General features: G+C 42.0%; 1 protein-coding gene across 2 annotated transcripts in view; it reads left to right on the forward strand.

The window, feature by feature from the left end:
• Nucleotides 1–23,357, forward strand: part of LOC143286051 (uncharacterized) — a 62,942-nt gene extending 39,585 nt beyond the window's left edge. For both annotated transcript variants that reach the window (XM_076593587.1, XM_076593588.1), the window contains exons 7-10: nucleotides 8–266; nucleotides 9,756–10,106; nucleotides 10,601–10,897; nucleotides 17,564–23,357. In XM_076593587.1, coding sequence (XP_076449702.1) covers nucleotides 8–266; nucleotides 9,756–10,106; nucleotides 10,601–10,897; nucleotides 17,564–19,135 — 2,479 coding nt within the window. In that variant the 3' untranslated portion in view covers nucleotides 19,136–23,357. The remainder of the gene's footprint in view (nucleotides 1–7; nucleotides 267–9,755; nucleotides 10,107–10,600; nucleotides 10,898–17,563) is intronic.
• Nucleotides 23,358–25,188: the final 1,831 nt, after the last annotated feature.

Genomic DNA, 25,188 nt, shown 5'->3' on the forward strand with positions numbered 1-25,188 from the left:
TCTGCAGGATGGAGAAGACTACAGGCTTGAAGCTGGCCGACAAAATATACACGGCTTTTGGGGCATGTAAGGAGACCAACAAGGTCAAAGTGGGATTGCTGGCAACCTCCACACATGCACGCCTGCGATCAGAACTGGTGAAGATCCTACGGGAGGCAGGCACGTTCTATGAGGAGGCCATAGTGACGGTCAACCAAGTGTGGAACGATTGTTCCCAAACCCTGATGGAGGCCACACCGCGCGTGATTGACCCTAACTTCTTTAAAGTGAGTGTTTACTCTTCTTCATTGAATATGCCTGGTAAATATCAAGGATATCCAGGTAAATGTCAAGGACATCTCATTGATAAACATCCGCAAATGCTGAAAATTGCTCTGTGGCACAATTAAAATGAACAAAATGATTTCAGACAGCATTGGCATATGTATTTTGCATCAGTATGATCACTTCTTTTTATCAATTTCTTAGAAGTTTAAAAAAAAAAAAATTATCCATGTTTGTAAAAGGTTTTAACCGTTGCCTGCCTTCCGACGTGATGTGTCTCTTTTGTTGTACTGTTATATGCCTACAGGACGTATTTATAATGTCCAATTTTCATAGGCAATTCACGTTTGATAGTGAAAGGGAAATGACCTACTTTGTTTCTCCCTTTCTTCTAGAATGTTTTAAGATAGTTGACATCCCTTGGACTTCTGTGATCTGTACTGTTTGGGAAATTCTGATGTCACTTGCAGACATGGTTGGTCAAAATGGTGTTGTCCTGCAAAGACCACTCTCAGCTCCTTTTTTAAAGGTTTACATCCTTAGAAGTGGCTCAGAAAATACTGAAAGATACGAAAATTGGGGAAGAAAGCCAGGGCAGTGATGAGAGTGATGATTCAGGTGCAGATTTGGGTTATGATGATAAGTCACAACCCACTTAGTCACACAGAGTAAAAAGTAACAATGATAAAAATGTTGTGCTCGAGACTTAGTCGTCTTCTGTAGCAGGCCAGGATTACAGTGACAGTGAACATGAACCATTTGCCAGCACAAGCACTGTCACTCGGCATGTATAGCTGGAAAGGGATGAGGAGAGGGGTTGTTAGCCCACAATTTCTCGCAATCCCCCAATTTGACAGCATCGTTCAGCCACCAGATTTCACTGTGTACAGAGCTGACCGCGCTACTGAATGAGGCAAGCAGAGGGGCAGCGGTGTGTATTTTCTCATGATGGAGTCACCCGTTGGACCGATGGATGAGTTGGCAGGCTTATCTGTCAGTGTGTGTCCTCATATGGGAGAAGAGGCCGATTCTGGATGCACAGCACTTCCCACAGGTGTTGCAAGGGAAAACGTCTTCAGAAATTGAGCACTGCTTCCTTCGCTCATGCTTCTCCTTGACGGCCAGTGTTCTTTTGGTTTCAAACATCTTTATGCCACTAGAGTACAGCATCCTCCAGCAAGCGCGGTCAGGAGCATCAGTTTCCCAGGAAGCGATGTCTATGTCATAGGCTTTGAGATTTGTCTTCAAGGTGTCCTTGAAGTGCTTGCAGGGTCTTCCAAGTTCACAGTGGCCTTCCTTCAGCTGGCCATACAAAATCATCTTCGGGATCCTGCTGTCTGTCATGTGGACAACGTGTCCTGTCCAGCGTAGCCAGCACTGGATCAGTAGGCATTCAATGCTGGGCATGCCGCTCCTCTCTAGGACTTGGAGGTTGGAGACCCTGTCTTGCCACTTTATGCCAAGGATCTTTCATAGGTATCACTGGTGAAACTGCTCAAGTTGCTGGATGTGACGGCAATATGTCGTCTGTGTTTCACAGCAGTACAACAAGGTGGTCAACACAACAGCTCTGTAGGTTTTGATTTTGGTGCTGAGCCTGATGCCTTTGTTGTTCCACAGCCTGTTGTTGAGTCTGCCAAAGACGGAGCTGGCCTTGGCAATGTGCAGCATCACTTCTGCATCAAGGGCTCCGTTGCTGCATAGGGTGCTGCCCAGGAAGCAAAACTTGTCGACTGACTTGATCTCTGTGTCATCAATCTTGATTGCAGGTGGGAGGGAGGCACTGGCGTTCTGTGAGCTAGCTGGTTGATACATGGACTCGGTCTTGCTGAGGCTGATGGTGAGTCCAAAGTGCCTGCAGGAGGTTGAGAACCTGTCCATAATGAACTGCATATCCTCATGGGTGTGTGCAGCAAGCGCACAGTCATCAGCGAAGAGGAACTCTTTCAACATTGCCTCAAACACCCTGGACCTAGCGTGGAGTTGCCGCAAGTTGAAAAGGTGACCATCTGTGCGAAACTGAATGTAGATGTCCTGGTCACAGTCTTGGAAGGCGTAAATCAGCATGGCAGAGAAGAGAATGGAGAACAGTGTGAGTGCCAGGACACAGCCCTGCTTCACTCCATTTACCACAGGGAACGGATCTGACATGTCAGTATTTTCCTGTACTCTCGCCTGCATGCCATCGTGGAATGACGCAATCAGCTGGATTAGGTTCTCTGGGCAGCTGAACTTTAGGAGGATCTTCCACAGACCACGGCGGTTCACGGCGTCGAAGGCCTTAGTCAGGTCTACAAAGACTATGTGGAGCTCCTTGTTCTGCTCATGGCACTTCTCTTGGATCTGGCATATGGCAGACACCATGTCACGTGTTCCCCTGCCTGAGTGGAAGCTGCACTGTGCTTCAGGGATGGCTGTGTTGGAGACATGGTCAACCAGTCTGTTCGGTATGATGTGGTTAAAGATCTTGCCTGTGATGCAGAGGGGAGAGATTACATAGTGGTTATCGCAGGATGTTTTGTCTCCCTTCTGTTTGTAAATGTGGACAATTGAAGCATCCTTGAAATCCTGGGGGACCTCCCCTCTCTCCCAGAGTCATTGTCTGGTAGCTATGAGAGGGCTACATTTACCTCCTCAGATACGGATGAGTCCCTGTTTAGGAGGGTGCTGAAGTGCTCTGCCCAGCAGGCAGGGATATCTTTCTTGTCTGTCAGGAGGGTGGTCTGGTCCAAGGCTCGGACAGGGGTTGATCCTGTGACTCTTGGCCCATACACAGTTTGGAGACCATCATGGAAGGTCTTCGTGTCATGAGCATCAGCAGTGGACTGAAGCTCTTCGGACTTTCACTCCCACCAGGTGTTCTTCATCTCACACAGCCTTTTCTGTACGAGTTGCTTGGTTTGCAAGTACTGGTTATTATTCCTCAGGCAGTCTTTATCAGAAATGTGATCCTGATGCCGTATATGCATAAGCACATGTTATATGCTGGTGTTCCAATGTTAAAGTGTTATCATGTGCCTGCTTCCCTGACATGGAATTTCTTACTATCCTGACCAGTGCTGACCCTTCTACCTCTCACATGAAATCTCTTCACTGACACACCCCACAGCAATCCTCTCCAGTGCACTTGGTCTGCTAGCAGACCCAAATAAGAAAGTGCGAGAACAGTTGGCCCAACTCCACTGTTAGCATTGCTGGTGACTTCAACACATCCAGCCTCAAGAAAGAAATGCTGAAGCTGTACCAGCAAGTGGGCTGTCCAACACGTCGTGATAAAACCCTCAACCACTTATACACCTCCATCAAGAAGCATGCCATACAATCCACCATGCTGCTTTGGGACAATCAAATTACAACATGGTGTATCTGGTGTCAGTATACAAACAAAAACTAAAACCTGAAAAACCAGTTGTTAAAACTGTAAAACAATGTCCTGCCCCTGCCCTAGAGGCCTTGCAGGATTTTGATTGTACAAGACTTGAGTGTTTTTAAGGCCTAAACGAATATACCGACACAGTGTGTGAATGCATTGCATCCTGTGAAAGTGTGCATACCAACAGGAAAATATCAAAATATTAGCAAATGACAAAATTTGGTGTAATGGGGCTGTTGAGCAAAAACTGAAGGAAAAAGAGAGAGCTTTTTGTGAAACTAATGATAAAATAGTCTACAATCAGGCAAAAAGGCGTGTTGAAAAATTCATTAAGAAAGCAAATTTTTTATATTGGAAAAAAAACTAGAAAAAGATTTTCTGCAAACAACTCTAGGAATGTGTGAACTGGACTGCAGAACATTACTGATTACAAAATGACCACCAGACAGTTGACAGCTCTGACAGAACTCTACCTGACAAACTTAACACATTTTACTCTAGATTTGACTATCCATTGTCTACTGCTGATGTGGTTGCATCCACTTAACCTCCCCTCTCCCTTTTATATCTCAAGAAAATGAAGTCAGCAACACTTCAATCATCTGAAAATGAGAAAAGCTGCTGGCCCTGACAACATCTCACCAGGCCTTTTGAGGAAGTGTTCAGTCCCACTATCTAGTGTCTTCACTGAAATTTTTAACATGTCTCTTCAGTCATGTGTGGTGCCACACTGCTTTAACTCACTCGGGACGAAAGACCATGATTGGGACGTAGTGTTCACAACCAATTAGAATGAAGGGCCCCGATCGGGGCCTTAGATAGTTTTGAATTTTTGGAGTGGCACCTAATTTCCATAATGACGTTTTGAGCTAAGAATATCTTAACTGACCTTTCCACTCTCCACTGCGACCAATAAATGCAGTGTGTGTTGCTGTGCTCGTAAGTAGGAGAGGTATTGTCGATGTGACTGGTTCACGTGAACAGTGCGTGTCAGCTATGGCATCTGACCCTGTTTCATCTCAAGTCACAAGGCAGACAACAGAATTAGATGAAGAGGGCCTGTCATGGCTGTATAACGTTCTGAATTTAATGAAACTCCTTGTGCTTTCCTGGATTCATTTACAAGTCATCAGTGTGTGTGCAAATTTTGAACAAAAAAATATGGATACTTTCATCATCTCACTGTATGATAGCATAAGAAGGGAGGAAGTTTTATATTTTGTCCCCAACTACCTTGTTATGTTACTGATCAGTTTGGAAGTTTTCAGTTCATAAATTCTAACATTTGTTTTTTGGCGATTTTATTTCTTACCTATAACAAATGGGTCGTCTGTGGGGAAAGTCAGGGGAGCTAACTGGCAGTACTGAGTTAACTCACTCCATGCCAAGAGTTTTTGCCCTTGCGAATCCCAGAAAACCCAGGGTTTGTATAGGATGGGAAAAAAATTCTCAAAAAACAACAACAAATAAACACCCAGACAATGGAAATTTAGTATGTGCATTCAGTTAATGTTGTTCCATATTTGTGCAAAAAATTAAATTATTTACTCACCATTTTGTTGTTCATCATGGCATCCATTTTTTGTATATTTTGTAGTATTTTTGCACCCATCAGAAAGGTATACCAAGTGTCCTTGAACAGCTTTCAAATGTTCCACATCACATCCTAACACTATTTGAGGAACTGAAGACCTAGTACATGCAATGAAGTATGAACAGATGGTGGAGAAAGTTGAAATTCACTCACACACACAAAAATATTGTCTCCACATTAAAAAAAGAGTTCACTGTACACAAAAACCTGATGTATTATCACTGACAATAGTCTTATCTGGAGTGAAAAAGCTCATGGCAGGTGATGTTGAGTCCTGGGCACAGCTTCACACACAGTGGAACTCCACATTTTGGACACCAGTTGGCAGTTTGGTGTCTTGGTGTGTTGTGGCGCTTGAACAGGTCTTCACAGACCTTGCACTTACAGTAGCTGGTCACTCATATCCACTCCAGCCATGTTGGTGATGTAGTCTTGTACTGCAGCTGGCTTCTGTCTTTCAGGACGGTGTCATGTTGTCACACTGACCATGGTAGTTGGCAGCATGACTGTTGTCAGCACATGAACTGGCTTTTTGTCCTGCCACTTCAGCACAGCAACATGACCTGCAACCATACACACACACAAATGATCATTCAGGTCTAACTCTTTCTTCTTATTGATGTTTAAATTAGTTGTTTGCTTATTCCCTTGTTTATTCTAAATATTTATGTGAATGGAAGCATAATGTGGTAAGTTTTTTTACATGTAGTCAAAGAAAACCACCTTAGATTTCTTTTTTTTTTTTTACAATATTACAAACAATAATGACAGTATCATCAGTATTAGAACTATTACTGTCATTTCTATAGCACCTTGTTCTACAAATAAACTCCATGTCATTGTAAAACAGTAAATGAGTAAACATGCATGCAATCACACACACACACACACACACACACACACACAGTTGTACACCTCAGCATGTGACATTGTTTTCTTTCACACACACACACACACACACACACACACACACACACATATATATATATATATATATATATATATATATATATAATACATACACACTCACCATTTTCAGTCCAATCACTGGTAAAAACACCAGCAAAGTTGTCCGTTTCCTCAGTGATTTCGTTGTCAGCGTCGGTCAGCTGGCACATGGTCAGGACTCGCTTTCCTCTCCAATGTAAACACCTTCTTCAGCGGCCGAATCTAATTCTAGTTCATCGGGTTATGGTTCAAAATCACTGTCCGACGAATCAACATTATCTCCTTCAACATCGGAGCCTTCAGTTCGGATCAGAAGGATACACTTAGTCTCAGACTCAGCTGATTTGGACACGGACATGGACGTCAGAAATCAAAGTGGATTTGCGGCTGCATGGTTAGTAATTCAGGGGACTGATCCTGAGAAACCATTGTCGAAGCTTAGCCCCTTTGCTGTGGCAAAAGGTTTAAAAGGGATGGCTGGAGAACCCAGGTCAGTGAAGAAATTAAGAGATGGCAGTTTGCTGGTGGAGTGCGCTACAAAAAAAAACAACAACAAAAAACAGCTGCTTTTAAAATCAACATCACTGGTTACCTGTCCGATTAAGGTCACACCTCACAAATCACTCACTCAGCGTCATCAAAAGGCGTCATCAAATGCAGAGATCTGCAGGGAGTTTCTGAGGCAGAAATTTAAAAAAATGAGTTGTCTGCACAGGGAGTCACGGAGGTCCACAGAGTGACTGTGAGTAAGGGGTCAGATCATGTACCGACAGATACCCTTTTTTTTTCACCTTCTGTACAACCACGTTGCCGTAAGTCATCAAGATCAGATATTTGAACATTAAGGTGTCGCTGTTTGTTCCTTCTCCTCTGCGCTGTTTCAAGTGTCAGGTTTGGTCACCCAAGGGACAGATACTCTGTTGAGGAAAGATGTGGTACCTGTTCCAAGGCGCTGCATGAAGGTGCTTGTCAGGATCCTGCCCTCTGTGCCAATTGCGGAGATGACCACCATCAGCTTCCAGAGAATGTCCCAAGTGGATCATGGAAAGAGAAATACAGAGAGTGAAGGTAGAGAAGAAGATATCCTTTTTTGATGCAAGAAAACTGATTGGCGATACAGTTTGTCAAAGGCATGTCATATGCAGCAGCAGTGAAACAGGTATCAGTGGTGTCTGTCAGATGTCAAACAGAGGTTTAATCCATTAACTCACTCTGCTTCAGCATCTGAGAAAGAATCATTGAGGAAAAATGGAAACTCCTCTGGCGGAGGCACAAAACCCACCAACTCCAGGCCTGTTTCACAGGTTTCAAGTTCTGCCTCGTGTGCAGGTGTAAAAGTCGCCCCACAACAGGTTGTTGCTCTGCTAACTAAACCTCCCCTACCACCTTGACCTTCGGAAAGCTGTGCCAGAGCAGACAGAAAGGTAGTTACAGTAGAGATGAACAAAAAGCAACATTCTGTCAGTCAGAAAAGCCATCATCCTGCACCAAAATGTAAGCAAGGAGAGAGACAAAAGAAAGCAGAACCAAACCTCCAAAACAAATATTCTCCATTGGACACAGGTGGGGAAGATTCAGAAATGGAGAGTCTTCCCTGAAATTAAAACATGATGGCCAGTATGAAGTTAGTACAGTGGAATGTAGGAGGTATCCAGAGCAGTTTAAAACATCTTCATCTTTTAGTTAAAAAATTTTGTTTTTTAGTTTAAAAAAATTGATTCCGGCTTTGCTGGTTTTGCGGGAAACCCTGCAAAGAGATAATAAGCCTATTAAAATATGTGGTTACAATGTGCTTTTGAAACCTGCCCAGCCAAAACAAGAAGGTGTTAAGGAGGAGTTGCTTTGCTCCTTCACAATTCTGTGTTATATAGTCCCTTGTCTCTAAACACATCTTGACAGGAGGTTGCGCAACGGTTTCATTACACAAAACTATGATGATTTGCTCAATTTATTTATCTCCATCTGCACTTATTACAGAACGAGACTTGGTTGGTCTCATCGAGCAGCTCCCATGACCTTTTTTGTTGTTGGGTGATTTGAATGGACATTCCCCACTTTGGGGTAGTGATGACACTTTCACTAGAGGTCTTCTGCTCGAAAGTATCTTCCAAGATCTCAAATTGTGCTGTTTAAACAATAAATCTCACAATTTAATTTCACTCTGCCACAGGGAAGCTTTCATGCTTAGATTTGTCTGTGTGTGATCCGTCATTAGTCTTAGACTACAAGTGGAGAGTGCATGACGATTTTGGAAGTGACCACTTTCCAGTTATTCTTTCAGTTACAGCTCCACAGTGTGACATTTTACTGGAACGCCTTCAATACCACAAAGCTAACTGGTACCTTTTTTCTGCCTCTATCCGTAACCATTCACAAGAAGAGATGGTTTTTCAGAGTGCTGATCCTGCAGACACCTCATGCATTCTCACTTGTTGAAAAGGGAAGAGGCTCCTTGGTGCATTCCGTGTTATGCACCACTGACAGTGAAACACCTTTTGATTGACTGCTGGGACTTGTATGACATAAGAGTGAAATATTATTATACTGCTGATTCTCTGATAGTTTTGTTTTGTAATGTCCCACCTTGGGCAGTTGTTGAATTTTTAAAAGAAACGAGGATTTTAAACAAGATTTGAGATTTTATTTACATGTAAGATTTTTAACAGATACGTGGATGACATTTTTTTGGTCATCTTACTAGGTTTTTATACTTATCTGACATGGATATGGTTTTAACATGGTGTCAGCCTTGATATGGCCTTAGTGGTAGGCTGGGCTATAAACAACTTAATTTGATTTGGGTTCTGTCCCCACTGTTGTACTCACTATTTACACACAGCTGTGCAACCCATAATGAATGTAACACCATGGTTAAGTTTGCCATTGATACTACTCTGGAAGGACTGATTATGAACAGTGATGAGTCAAAATACGTGGAAGAAGTACAAGAACTTGACAGCTGGTGTGATCAAAACAACTCATAACTCAGTGTATCAAAAACAAAAGAATTCATTCTGGATTTTAGGAAGACCGAGTCTGACCCGTTACCACTTGTCATTAAAGACAAGCAAATAGAGATCATTTTCCACCCTCTTTGAATGCATTCATACTCACACATACACATGTGTACATGCACACACACACACACACACACACACACACACACACACACACACTTGCATACACTTACATTTGCACACGCATACACACACTTGCATACACTTACATTTGCACACGCATGCACACACACGCTCGCACACACGCGCGCGCGCGCACACACACACAAAATGTGGCAAGTCTGGGTTGGGGGGGTATTGGATTTTCATCTGAAATCTCAGTTGTATAGACAGACATTCAAACAAAAGAGCAAACACACAGAAAAGGTATTAAAGAACAGACATACAGAGTGACATTGTGCTGCAAACAGGCACAAGGTGAAAGATGTTAAGTGATCAGCCAACACCCACATACAGTGTGACCATGTATTGATTGTGTGCCGATGCTAAATGAAAATGCGCATCATTTGTGATAAATGAACAGTGTAACCCTCTATTTGCTCTTTCTTTTCTTGCTCAGATGGTCAAGAAAATGAGATCTTCAGGAGTGAAAATCGCCATCAATACCACTGCCAGTCGTGGTGTGACTGTCCACGATGCGAGTAAGCTGGGTCTTGATAAGATACATGACTTGATAGTGTGTGGTGATGACCCCAACAGCCTCCTGCATGGAAAGACTGGGGGTATCGTGCGCCTGATCTGTGAGGAACTGAGTGTGGCGCCGGAAAAGACGGTGGTGGTTGGGGATACAATGGCCGACATCAGCATGGGTCTGGATGCCGGTGTGGGGCTGACAGTGGGTGTCCTCACTGGAGTGGGCTCCTACAAGGAACTAGTGCAGGCTGACCACATTGTGCCCTCTGTCAGCCAGGTGGGGCCTTTCTCTGCCTCTCATGTTCATTACTTCAGACTGATATGTTGACATGTTTTATTTGTTTTCAGAATATGCCCGGTGTATGGATTTTTCTTCCTTTTTTTTAATGGCTTTTTTTTTTTTTGTATAGTCCAACGCACACCTTCAGTAATCATTTGGAAGCTTTACCAGTTGATTCAGACCACAGAGAGTGCTTTATTTACTTTAGATGATTTGGAGAAGCAGCATTTGGTAATGACAACATTGTTTATCTCCTCTACCTGACTTGGTGGCAAGAGACATGAAACATGTTTATTCCTTGGAGACATCTTGTTAATATCTTTGGATACATGAGGATACAAATCAATGCCTTATCCAAGACTGCATACTGAAAGTTTTTGTGATGAAAGAGAATTGGAAACTTTATTCATTTATAGACTGTCCATGCAGAGACTGAATTCAGAAAGTTTTCCTTCAATTATTTATTTTAAATATCTGTTTTCTCTCCACAGGTGTACAACCTAATCTTTGCTGATCCGTGCTCAGACTCCGATTCAGAAACGGGGGGGTCTAATTCCAGCAGAGCCAGACTCAGTGGAGAAGAAGCTGCCACAAAAGTGAAGAATTTTTCTACTGACCTGCCTTGCAGAAGCTATTCCACTGTCAGCACCAGTGGTCAGTGCCACATGACTGAGATGTCAAGCATCAGAGTGGATCCTGACATTGCTTCCTTTGACTACATTGTGGTGGGGGCGGGGTCAGCTGGCTGTGTGCTGGCCAATCGCCTGTCCCAGGACCCCAGCACCAAGGTATGAACCTTTCCTGCCCTAACACTGAGGGATGTAATGCTCTGATTAGTTTTCTTTATTCACTTATCACCCATTTAAGATCCTAACAGTAAGGTGTTAGGTTTTCCAAGGATATCACTGAAGATTGTGGTGGTGATTTTATTATAAGTTTGCTTGCTTTTGCCCTGCATTGCTCCCAATTAACCCCTTCACTGCTAGCACGTTTTGCTATAGCCTATGCTGAGAAAATTTTCAGAAAAACAAGAAAGACACGCCAATGATTTTAATTTGCTTATATTTCAAAAAGTACTGAAGATAAGTGCATAAAAGTATATATCAAATGAAAGGAAAATGAACCAAGATTTTGTTTTTAATATTATATGTTCAAATAATGAGCCAATCTGACACAAAAATTCCATAAAATGCAATAAAAAAAATTTGGGACTGTCATTCCATGTAGGTGCTACAACATCAACCAGTTTATCAACCAGTCTTTCTTGTGACTGTTGTGATCAACCACACACACTGTCAAAGGCTGTAGAACAGTGTCCAGGTCCATAAGTCTCCAACACAGTCCACACAAACAATGAAAAAGGGTGTACTCACCCAGCATCTATCGCCAGTAAAATCGCTGTGTGTGGTACTTGCGGAAATAGTCTTCAAGACACAGTGCTGGTTTGCTGGGGCAGTCTGGGCAGTAGAACCTCACATCCTTTCTTTGCCCTTTCTTCCAGCAGACTCTGCACCTCCTTTGTAGCCGGGCCTTTGTAGGTGGGATGACATCAGTGAAGTGTCATCCACACAGACGAACAGCGTGGTCATCTGTAGCAGTGTCTGGGTCTTGGTCACCAAAAATCGTGGCACTAATTACATCCTTCTGGAAGTCCAGGAGTGTACTGCTGTTGCCTGCTTTTTTGTTGAGGATGTGTGCATTCAGCATGGCAATTTGTAGAAAATGTACACACAGATATTTGTACCACTTCAGGGTTTTCCTTGTGGCATCGTAGTGCTGCAGTTGTTGGTCATGATGGTCCATGGCACCCATGTTTTTGTTGTAATCCAGAACTGCTGGAGGCTTATTTACTGCTCTTTGGTCTTGCTGCTGCTGGTCTTCAGCTGCAGGTTGTGGCAAGTTGTCAACTCCAGATGGTCCAGGATGAACATCATGTTCATCACCATGCTGCATACCTGAAACACATTGCATAAAAGACTAAGTTTGTTGTTGTTGTTGTTTTTTACATATAAAAAGGTTATGAAATGGTACCATTTTATTTCTTTCTTTTTTTTCAGGAGCTGAAATACACACACACTTACCCCCCCCCCCACCTTCCCACCCCCCAACACACACACACTGAAACTGGTTCATGGTATGCCACACCTCCTTCATTCTCTCTTTCTCATACAAAGCAAAATAACACACACACACACACACACACACACACACACACACACACACACACACACACACACACACACTTCTACAAGTGTTGCATTTACAAAGTAATTTAGGCATACAATTCTGTATATCATTATCTGATTTCAGTTTAGTAAACATCTCCTCACCCCCCCCCCACCCCTCCCCCCAACACACACACACACCCTCTCCCCGGCCCCTCACACACACACACACACCACCACCACCTCCTCCTCCTCCTCCTCCTCCTCCTCCTCCTCCTCCTCCTTGACTTTCTCTCTCTCTCACACACACAGAGACACTGATCAGTGACTGACGAAGCTACTTACCACAGCTAACACATTCAAAACACACACAATGCAGTCATATTCACTGTTACAACAAACAGAAAGCAAATAATAAACTGACAAACCTCGTAAACACCCACCTGCATCTTGAATCAGCTGAACTTGTCTGTCTTCAGTTTCGTCATGCAATTCCACCTCCCACACCTCTCCATGTCAAAATCAGCGTCTTCAGCATCAACTTCACGCAGTTCTATCTCATTCAGTCCACAATCTTCATCTCTACTGTTTGCATCGCGAAAGATTTCTTTCAATATTAGTGCAAGTGTTGGGGGTTGTCTGCGTTCAGCCATGGCTTTGCAAACACAACTTGAGCTTCGTACAAACTTGCAAAACTTTTGCCATAAATATGACAATCCGATGAATAATTTTAGCTTAAGGAACTCAGGAGATAAAGAGCTCTCAGGGGAGCTAATTTAATGGTTAGCAGACAGCATTTTCTGTAATGCGGGACTCGAAACATAGAACGTTGTAACATGACGTACGGCGCACATCAATACAGCATTGGTGAGCGACATTCATGACGTACGCCGTACGTCAACAGCGCAGTCAAGAGGTTAAAAGAAAAATGTGATACATAAAGAAGGAAGAAAGAGTGTCAGTGAATGTATGCTCCTGTGTTAGACAAAATGTAAGGTGTCATTCTCCTAGTTATTTGTATATCCAGCTGATGAAGTCCGACTGGATAAGCGTCAAAATATGAACATTCTTGTTATCAAAATGTATTGTTATTTACAAATTGTGCATTATTTATGGGTATGAGGAATTAATCACAAACCAAAAATGTTAAGGCAAGTCAAGATATAACAAAGAAATAAGTAAAATGATAATTAGAATAATGATGATAATAAATAAAGATTTCATAATACCTTTACACTTTTAGTCCTTGGTTTGAGGTTGATGGGATCGAGTTGACAGTTAGAATAACTGCAGCAGACTTAAGGGGCACGGCCTGTGAAAATCAGACTCTGCTGCTAGCGTGGGATGGTCTGTAAACTGACCAGCCCCTTCCCCCCCACCTTCCATTTCCCCTGCCCACTTGCCACACTTGTCTTGGTCAGTCTGGCAGCTGCTGTGCTGCTTGTCGTTCCTCTATGGAGAGAGGTGTTTAGTGCTGATTTTGGTGTGTTTTAAAGGTGCATTTCTCTGGAACCTAACTTTCTGTTTGGGGTGATACTTTATTTGCCTCTGACACCATATGAGTGAAAATATTGTACATCTTTGTATGTGTAAGCTGTAATTAGTAAATATTTCATTGCATGTGCACTTTGCATGCCTGTGTGGTATGAGAGATTTTTAGCATGTGTTGTTATACTGTTATTTATGAGGAGGTATGTATGAATTGAACAAATACAGTAAAAGTAAACTGTGTGTGTGCATGTGACAGATAATGAATAACACATGTTCGCACATGAACATGTTTGACAAACTGTAAGCGAATGTATCTCTGTGTGTGCCTGTGTGTAAATATGTGTCAATTTTAAAAGGGTAATGCATGCACATTTGTACATATTTCGCGTTGACCTGTTTAGACTGAACACTGTATCCCTTTTTCATATTGCAACTAATGGAAAGCTGTTATTCAGCAGTCACACACACAAACAAAAATCTTGACACAAGACTTTGCTAGAAGAACGTAATGGCAGTGAAAATATCCATTCTGTGTGCTATAAACTTGGTGGGATGGTTAGTGTAAACACTACCTCAAAGGAATGACTTTAGCAGTGGTGAAGAATTTGTATGACCTCTGTATGGTGCTGGGTGACCAGGGCCAACCATTGTGTTAGTGAGAACAGTTGAGGCTGGAATGTTCTTGCTAACTCATGTCTAGCTCCTGGGGCCATTCATCACTTTTTACCCCCAAAAATGCAATATTTGAGTCAAATGTTTTGTTGTTGTTATTTTGTTTTGTTTTTTTCCTTCTGAAATTACATCAGTCAGTGATGTAGTAATGTTATTTATAATTGGGATCTACAGCAGAAGTACCAAAGTTGCGTGACGTCTCTCTTCAAGTTTTCCACCCTTTGTATGTGTGTGCGCATGTGTGTGTGCGTGCATGTACGTTGTCATTGAGTTAAGGAATGGAAAGCAGTAGATGTCAATATTAGAAATCTGTTTTGATCAGTGGCCTGTATTCCCTCTCCATCCATCTGTCTCTTTATCCCTATCGCTACCCTCACACTGGCACCGTATGCGTGCATATCCTATACAGTGATACACACATGTCCATCTCACCATCTCACACACATACTTCTTAGGTCTGACCATCTCTCTCTCTCTCTCTCTCTCTCTCTCTCTCTCTCTCTCACACACATGTTGCATGCTACATTTTGCTGTGACTCCTGTTGTTATGGGCCAGAGGCCTGACTAAACATTTTTTGACTTTGACTTTGACTCTCTCTCTCTCTCGCTCTCTCTCTCTCTCTCATACACTGAATGACCTTAGGAATCAGTTAATTCCACAAAAAAATTATCCATCCATCTCTGTTTCATCTTTCTTTGCTTATGTCATGAACAATACAGTTTACTATATACCTGTATAAGGTATTCAAAATCTGCTGTTTGATATGTAGGAAAATGTGCTTTTCATGTGTGTGCATTGCTTAATTTGTAGTTAAATTGTACTGAATAATGTGACAGTTTGTGTTCACTGCATCCCCTTCATGAGGGCCATGGCTTTTATTGAATGAAAATGATTGTTCTCCCCCCCCCCCCCCCCCCCCCCCACACACACACACACACAAACACACTTCTCTCTGTCTCTTTGCTTTGTCTTCTCAGAAGGTCCTGTATGTTAATTACTAAAAAAAAAAAAAAAATAAATAAATAAAAAATTGGAAAGGCATCATCACTAAAGTATCTAGATCCATTCTATACAGTTATTTATGACAAATCACATATATGCAAACTGAATTTACTGGGGGGGGGGGGGGGGTTGTGTGGTTTTTTCTCTAAACTTGGCACTTTGATCTGATATTCTGACACAACAACAAGAGCAATCATTTTTATAATTTTTTGTTCAAACAGGAACTTCTTTTGCTAAGCATGGAAGTTATATTTATTTTGCATGTCTTTGATGCAGATAGTAAAAAAAAAAGGAAATTAATCTGTAATTAATGCTAGGGGGCTTAATTTGCTTTAAACTGATCTTTCCCTTCTTAAACATTACATTTTGAAATTATACTCAGTACATAAAAAGCTTGTGTGTTTTACTCTCAGTGTACAGGGCTTTCACTATGTTCATTTGCCCAAGTGGTCTTTTTCGGAAAATACTAAAATCAATACGAGTGGACTTCATAGATCTATTGACTGAGCCCTGAAGGTCATGGGCAAAAATCAATTGCGTACACATATTTATACATATTTAAAGCGCGTGCTCATATTCTTTGCGAACCGAACGACGCCATGTTATTTCAAGTTGTTGACCTGCCCGTTCAATCCTATATTCAATTGACAATACACGATAACATGTGATGGAAAGTTGGAGAAGGAGACTGTTGAATATTTATTCAGAGAAAGATTTGTGAACGCCTCATCACTTACTGGATTATGCCCCAAACTGCCATAAAAATATCCACAAAATCAGTCAGAATTGACAGTTAAAAATAATAAACCATGAGAGTTAATACCCTTGAATTGATAGAACGTAAAAATTTCCAGTCTTGACTTTTCTCAAAATGAAGTCCTTTTCACTTCATACGACATTTAGAAGTACTTGTACTTTGATCTACATGTTATTTGTTTAACAAAATACTCAATTTGGTGTCATATACTGTACCATGTCAAACTGATGCAAACTAGGCCTATGGTTTGCTCTGTTTGGCCAAATTTCGCGCGGCTAACAGTGAAAAGACGCCCCTCTTAGTCTGGCCCGCTCTTAGCCAATCAAACGCCTCTAACAGCTATAAGCGCTGAATCATTCCTTTGGCCAAGGCTCTCCACGCCATCTTGTCAGGTTTTCGCTCTGTCTCCTTTTTCATACCAGCTTTAAAACTATAAAACTAGAATGAACATAAAAGAGAAATTGAATCGACTGTGTCAACCGGGTGTAACTAAACTTGTACATCTATCTAGATCCAGAGAAAATGGCTAAATGTTGCAGTGTGATTGGGGCTTTAGCCAGGTCTCCTTTACTGCGGATTTAAAAAGAATTTTTAATTGCCCTTAAAGATTTTTTGAATGCCCAGAATAATACAATTTAAACAGCGTTCTCACTGCGAATACCGCAATCGATTTATCGCCCTTTAAAAAAGCATGTTTAAATGTTATATTTTTGAATGTCAGTTAAGGAGCCACGATATTGTAATGGGTAAGGCAGTTTCTTCTCACCCGAACATGCGGGGTTCGAATCTGCCATCAGGACTTTTTTTTTTTCGTTTTTTTCTTTTTCTTTTAACCCAAAGCTTTATGATAACAAATACAGAACACATTTTAACGATTAGATTTTTTTTATTTTTTAGGTGTATCACAAGTGAGTCTTGAAGGCCTTGCCTCTCTTGTTTTGTTTTGGTCAGCTTCATGGAGCCTTTGCCCCCCAGACTCCCCAAATGGAGTGGTACCTTTGAACCTCCCTAAGGGCTTTCACAGACCCCACCCATGCCCCACCCCCACCCCCACCCCTCACGTAGTTTTTTGATGTATTTGCATATTTAAAAATTCAGACAAAGTATTGTCATTTACTCTCTGAGACAGACTTTCCAGTTGGCAAGTCTGGTTTTGTTTTTATTGTTTTTGTTGTTACTGCTTCTCAGGTTATTTTGGTATTGTATAATTGTACATTGTTAATTGAATGTTGATTGTACCATTTCCTTATTGAAAATTCTAGAAAGAAGTCTGCAGAGAAAGAAGTTAAGAAGAAAAATTACCACACCCACTTACATAGCACTGAAGACTATGTGAGGAAAAGAGCACTATTTGGTGTGTGTGCAGGTGTTGTTGATAGAGGCAGGTCCTGAGGACAAGACATGGAAGATCCACATGCCAGCAGCCCTGATGTACAACCTGTGTGATGACCATTACAACTGGTACTACAACACTGACCCAGAGCCTGGCATGAATAACCGTGTGATGTACTGGCCACGAGGGAGGGTTTGGGGGGGAAGCTCCTCCCTTAATGCCATGGTCTATATCCGGGGTCACGCCTTGGACTATGACCGGTGGGAGAAAGAAGGGGCTACAGGATGGGCTTACACCGATTGCCTCCCTTACTTCCAAAAGTCGCAGACCCATGAGCTTGGTGGGGATGAGTACAGGGGCAGCAGTGGACCTCTGCATGTCTCTCGGGGCAAGACCAACCACCCTCTGCACCGTGCCTTCATTGAGGCTGGCTTGCAGGCTGGCTATCCCTTCACAGAAGACATGAATGGATACCAGCAGGAAGGCTTTGGATGGATGGATATGACTATTTGTGAAGGCAAGCGGTGGAATTCATCTGTTGCCTACTTGCGGCCAGTTCTCTATCGTTCCAACTTGAGTGTCATCAGCAAAGCTCTATCCACACGCATTCTGTTTGATGGGAAGAGAGCCATTGGCTTGGAGTATGTCTGTGGTGGGCAGACACAGCAGGTTCACGCCAACAGGGAGATCATTCTGAGTGGTGGGGCCATCAACTCTCCTCAGCTGCTCATGCTGTCTGGAGTGGGCAATGCCCGTGACCTGCGTGACCTGGGTATTCCTGTTGTTGCCGATGTGCCAGGTGTGGGAGAGAACCTTCAGGATCACCTGGAGGTGTATGTCCAGCAGGCCTGCACTAAGCCCATAACCCTGTACTCAGCACAGTGGAAGTTCCCCCACAACATGATCCGCATTGGCCTGGAGTGGTTCGTCAGTCACACTGGGGATGGGGCCACTGCTCACCTGGAAAGTGGCGGCTTCATCCGGAGTCAACCAGGCGTGACACACCCCGATATCCAGTACCACTTCCTGCCATCAACCGTGAACGACCACGGGCGTGTGATGGGACCATGCCATGCCTACCAGGTCCATGTGGGTCCTATGCGCCCCACCAGCCGCGGATTCCTCAAGCTTAGATCTCGTGACCCTCGCCAGCACCCAAAGATCGTGGCCAACTACTTATCCACAGAGCAAGACATAGTGGAGATGAGAGACAGCATCAAATTATCTCGAGAAGTCTTTGCTCAGAAAGCCTTTGACCCCTACCGTGGTCATGAAATAGCTCCTGGTCCGTCTGTCACTTCAGACAAAGACATCGATGAATTCAACAGAAATATGGCCGACAGCGCTTACCACCCCTCCTGCACCTGCAGAATGGGGTCTACTGATGACCCCATGGCTGTGGTCGACCCTCAGACACGGGTGATGGGAGTGGAAGGACTTCGTGTGGTGGATGCCTCCATCATGCCCAGCATTGTGAGTGGCAACCTGAATGGGCCAACCATCATGGTGGCTGAAAAAGCGGCTGACATCATTCTGGGTAACCCCCCACTACCCAGGTCCACAGCCCCCGTCTGGAAACCCAAGTCCCTGGACACACAGAGGTGATGCAGGACAATCCTCTGCTGTACTCTGTCCTTGAATGAGACTTAAGACGGGGGCATATTATTTCCTGTTCATGATTATTTGTGAACATTAATCCAGAACAATAACAGACACCTGTACTTTGCATTTGATAAAGTTTGCTTATATTAGTATCAACCAGGTTTGCTTATATAAATTGATATCAAGAATTCTCATTCATAGAGTTAACTAACTCCGGACGATGGAATGCTATAGCGTTCCTGATGTAAGGTAGCATTCCGGACGACGGAACGCTATAGCGGTTTTGACAATTAAAAATTTGTCCATGTTTTCCTCATGGGGTAGCATAAAAATCGAAGTTACACCAGGCATTGCGAACGTGTCAAGGGTCGAAAGTTTCTTCATGAGGTTTCCGTGACTTTTCACTCGCTGGCCAGCTGTTGACCTTGGTACCCCACATGACAAGCTAATCTGCATACATATTGAAAATGGCATCGCAGATGATACAAGTGGAAATGTTTGGAGCAAACTAGATCATGACAGCGGCTTTTTACTGCTGCTGAAGTGATTGAAATGTTTCAAACGGAAGGTTTCAACATCGACAAGGATGATGAAGACGTTGAATTAAGTATCTGCAGTGAAGAATGCTACCAGCAAGAAGGTACTAACAGTGACTCAGCTTCTGAGGGCTGTGAAGAGAGGGAGGGGGGTGGGTATACACACGACATTAGAAGAGGGGTCAGTGGGTCAAGTACAGGGAGTTTCATTCAGTTACTTTGTGTTTTGTATTTTTGTGATTTTTTTCCAAACCCTGCAGGGGAAAGCAAGGGAGAAAACTATTCATCCAGAGTGAGTTAACGCACACTCACATCAGCTGATTTCGATGCATGAATTTTGGAACAGTTTTAAACAGACTTTGAATGAATCATATCAAAACATAGTGGTAGCTTATGATGTCGGGTATGAAATATTTGTTGGTCAGGCTAGCTGCAGTTCTTTAACCACCTCAGGATGAGGTTCTTTAGACTGGCTGTGTGAAGGAGCTGCCTAATCATGCTTGTATCAAGCACACTGGCTTTGTCATCCAGTCATGGTCACTACTTTGTGTTGGGGTTTTTGTGGGGATTGTGAATGTACTGTTACTGTTATCAGGTATATATACAGAACAGAATGGGATATATATATATACATTGAACAGTTTGGCGATTTTTAAATTGGCAGATCTAATATATGCTTTGTGTCATGCTCAGAGAGTTGCCATTGTCTTTCTGGTGTGTAGTTGGTGTGTTACATTGGTTTGTGCATTGGGCTGGTGATGCCTGCATTTCGTATCAAGAGGGCAGGTGGGTATGCCATTTTAGTGTCTTTCCTTCACTTATTATTTTAGTAGATGTGCCAGTATATATATGTGTCAGGTTTTGCATTGATCTCCACACACACTCACACACACACAGCTTTTGATGCATTTACTACATTATTGAACTTATTCTTATGTTGGTTTGGAGATAAGTCAGGAAAGGGGTTGATATGGTGGGTTATGTTTATATTATATCCTATGAGCTTTCACTTATAATTGTTAATTAAAAGCAGATTTGTTATTCACCAAAGCATCAGAAATAATTTGTTTGTTATTGTTTGTCATTCAGAGATCACATTTCTTTGAAGAAAATGGTTGAAGTTGTAAGTATCAGTAGTATGTCCTGTCAGTATTGTTTAGGGTTGGAATCACATTTTGGTTTTATATGATATGGGTCACTCTCCAAAACTGGGTACTGTTCTAAATGATATAGGTCACTAAAAAACAAAAAACAGTCTTCTGTTGACACAAAACTGATACTATTTGCAATGAAAATTAAATACACCTGGGTATACTTATCAATCAGAAGATAACTATCTGAAAAAGTTGCTGCTTTTTGCTGAATGTTGTACTTGAGCTGCTATCACTAAGTAGCACAGAATTCAAAGTCTACCCAAAATATAACACACAGTTAACATGTAATCGGTTTCATTTATTATGTATTGTTACAAAATGGTTCTATAACCATAGACTTAAGAATAAACAATCAAGAATATTTTTTTTTTATAGTTTACCCCTCTTTTTTTTTATTGCTCCATATTTTAAATATGTATATATATCCCATATCAAGTCCAACATTTTTTCATGATGAAAAGGTGGTTGGATTTTTTTTCTTTTTTTTTCCTAATAATTGTTTTTTGCATCAGTTAACACTATATCTAGACTAGAACCAGAAATTATACGAGTTCATACTTTAATGTAAAAATTAAACAGTGGGCATGTAAATGAGATACACTCATGGGCAGTTTTGGAGACCAACCCATACCTCAGTTCACAAACCTTTGGTTTTACCTGTATTCTTCTCGTTCTCTTTAAATACCCTTTTCTCCTGTAAACAGTTAGAATTAAATGAAGACCAGTAATATTTATTAGTAGTAAATTGTATGATTACATAAATACCCATAGCAACAGAATTAGGGGGAAAAAGTGAAATCACATTCCTGTTATGATCTGATTTTTTGTGTATATATATATATATATATGTGTGTGTGTGTGTGTGTGTATCTATCTATATATATATATATGTAATATATATAGATTGATATATATATAGAGAGAGAGAGACTGTACTTTTCAGCCAGCGTGCACCCTCTGACAAACCAAGGTGTGCATTTATCACAGTATGGCTACAAACTGTAGCTGTGAACACCAAGAAGTACTTTTCAGCCTACAAGATACTGCTTTTTAACTCAAATCTGACCCCTGTGTCATACTGGCCATATGAGCCATATCTATCTGAAAATTACATTCTGACAGCCACTTGGTGCCATCTGTCACAAGAAACACAATATCTGACTACATTGTTGATCATAATGAACGCACACAATTGCGCTGAACAGCAACACTTCAGTCTTGCCACTTTTCAATTCAACATGATATATGTTATCTGCAATATTGAATTAAAGCCAAATCACACATCACACCAGTTTTCAAGTGAACGTGATTGCAGTTTGCCTTGAAAAAGAGCAGTATCTGAGGTGGGGATAAATTTATGGTAAGAAAGTAGAGAAATCAGAAAAGTGAGGTGATCACTTTTCAAAAGCAGACTGGTGGACAGGACTGAAAGCAGGGCTAGGAGGTAGGATTCTGATTGAATAAGTAAGTAACTGGGCCTTTACAACAGTATACATTCGACTGAAGGCTTCAGAATTGTAAAAGCAGTGTTTGAAAAAAGAAGGGGGAAAAAAAAGAAGAAGATATTAAAGCAAAAGTATGGTGTAAAAAGGCTGAGCCAACAAGCAGACAAAACCTTTAATTCCAGTCCAGTTTTCCAAAGGTGACATCACGTATCAGAAATCAAGTCTGGTGTTAGCAGAGCTATATGGAGGACTTTCACTTTGTGGAAGGTGCACCTCATGCACTTGAATGCATCTTATCTGCGCCCTAATTAGGATTTTTTTTTTATCAGGGGTGTGTCTTTTGCACTCCAGAGCCTTGTAGGCTGAATTGTATGGAATATAATTTATATAGATGTACATGGGATGCATATGTATGTATGTGTGTAAGGATTGATAAAACATCTTTGAAAGTATGTCTTCTCATTATGTAATATTTATCCTCTCTCTTTCATGATACTGTTGATGAGAAAAAAAAATGCATCATTTTCACTTGAAACAAGAATCTGACGGAATTGAACCAAACTTTCATCCTTTGCCATCCGCAGGAAGAGTTAGGGAGAATCATATGCCAATGACAATGTAATTGGAGAGATCTGTATGGCTGCTTAACTCTTTCATCACCAAGTTAATTATTTTAGAAACGATGTTCAGTACCAGGCTTCGGTTCATGAATGTCAAAACAACACAGTGGACTTGTTCACTTTACTCAGCCAGGGGGCACAGGTTAGCCATTGTTCTATTGGCAGGAAACTGGCTGGAGCTGTAAAGCTTTGTGATAAATGGTCTTTTTAACGTGACCCCTCGATGTTGACAAGCCGTCCATGGTGGTGCACTGTCTAGTCAACTAAAGTCACCTGTGGCGGTGCAATAGTTAATAATTTTAACCAAACTAATTAAACACAAAGCTACATTGTGCAATCAGATTGATGAGCAATGGTTAAAAGATTTGAGTGTATGGAGTTAATTAATGGTGATGTATACACAGAAACCATTATTAAAGATTCCCCATTTCTGCAACTCTGTGGTGTGTGTTTGTGTTTCTGTCTCTTTTGATGGGAAGTAAAATACAGCATGTTGTGTCTTTTTTCTTTAAATTTTGATTTAGTAGTACAGTGGGTTTTTCCCTTTGTCTCTCATTACAGTATTGCTCGTTTTAGTATCATGATATGATTATTGTAAAATCAGATCGATTATTCTGTTATTAAATGTTTCTTGAATCGACTGTATATGAGACAATGGAATCTGCTTCTATTTCATATTGATTGTTGTGTGTCTGTGAATCTATACATTAACCTTCGCCGCACTGAGCTTCTGACTCGAAGATTCGTTTCAAGGTGGGCCTCTCAGACTCACATACCGCCAAAGAAGCAATGGGCGGTTTACCCCTTAATAATCCCAGCGTGGGCCTGTCAGACCCACAGGGTTGCAAAGCAGGCAAGCGAGCGATAGGGCCTAGGGCTGAATTTCAGCCGTCACCGGTGCATCTTGAAACAAGCATGGCATCACAAGCATCCATGGTGGAAGAAGCAGAGCGAGAACTTCGCGCTGCTTTGGGTGTATTGGGGTAAGTAATTCGATCGCCCATGTTGCATCCTTGTTATTATTTATTTGTGTACACTTTTGAAACATTTAAGAAATCCTGCCCGTTTTTTAAATACTTTTCGTGTTGTGAAGTTAGTTGCATGAACTGCTGCCGAGTTTCAGGAGGCAGCATAGCAACACACATAGATCTAGCGCTCTGTTACGCTCTGTGTGTTATAGGGGACTAGTTTATGAATATCCATTGTGTCTATGGCTAGCAATGGCTGCAGCAACTTATGGAAATTGAATCTAAACTATTTGCGCCCTAACAATATGCATTGTGAAGCTGGTTGTCTGCAGGCAAGCGATGGTGCCACGTTTACAGTAAATTTGGATCCCCTTTCAAAAAAAGCCTTTTCCAACAAAAATGCTTTTGGGGGATTAGTTTTTATATATGACACTTTTGCATCTATTGTTATATGTTTACATATGATGTACGTATCATGCAAGCTCAAGTGCACAGATTGCTCTGCATGTGTGTTGTGGGAGCTAAGATATGTATGATTGATTGTGTGTGTGTTTGGGGTGGAAATGTGTTTATATGTGTATTTGGGTGGGCGCTGGTGGTGGTGAAGTGGCACAGCCGTGCATGTTCCCTGCCCCTGGCCTTCATTATAGCCCTCTGCAAGTGACGCCCTACCTCCAATGGGTTGCAACCCCCACATTTAGTGGTTGATTCCAGGTATTTCTGGAAGGCATTATCAAAGACCATATTGATTTGCCAAGCAGAGAAGGATAGAAAGCGAATAATAAAACTGACAGAGAACGACTGGCAGCAGAGTATAAAATCTCAAGAAGAAATGACAGCAGAGGAGGACAGCAGAGAAGGAGGACAGCAGAGAACAGAAGATGGCACAGAAGATGACAGGGAAGAACAGACAGCAGAGAAGAACAGATGGCACAGAAAGATGACAAGGAAGAACAGACAGCAGAGAAGAACAGATGGCACAGAACATGACAGAGAAGAACTGACAGCAGAGAAGAACAGATGGCACAGAAGATGACAGGGAAGAACGGATATCAGAGAAGAACAGATGGCACAGAAAGATGACAAGGAAGAACGGATAGCAGAGAAGAACAGATGGCACAGAAGATGACAGGGAAGAACTGACAGCAGAGAAGAACAGATGGCACAGAAGATGACAGGGGAAGAACAGACAGCAGAGAAGAACAGATGGCACAGAAGATGACAGGGAAGAACTGACAGCAGAGAAGAACATATGGCACAGAACATGACAGGGAAGAACGGATAGCAGAGAAGAACAGATGGCACGGAAAATGACAGAGAAGAACGGATAGCA

The sequence above is a fragment of the Babylonia areolata genome, chromosome 9 (genome assembly GCF_041734735.1).
Source record: "Babylonia areolata isolate BAREFJ2019XMU chromosome 9, ASM4173473v1, whole genome shotgun sequence".
NCBI classification, from domain to species: Eukaryota; Metazoa; Mollusca; class Gastropoda; order Neogastropoda; family Buccinidae; genus Babylonia; species Babylonia areolata.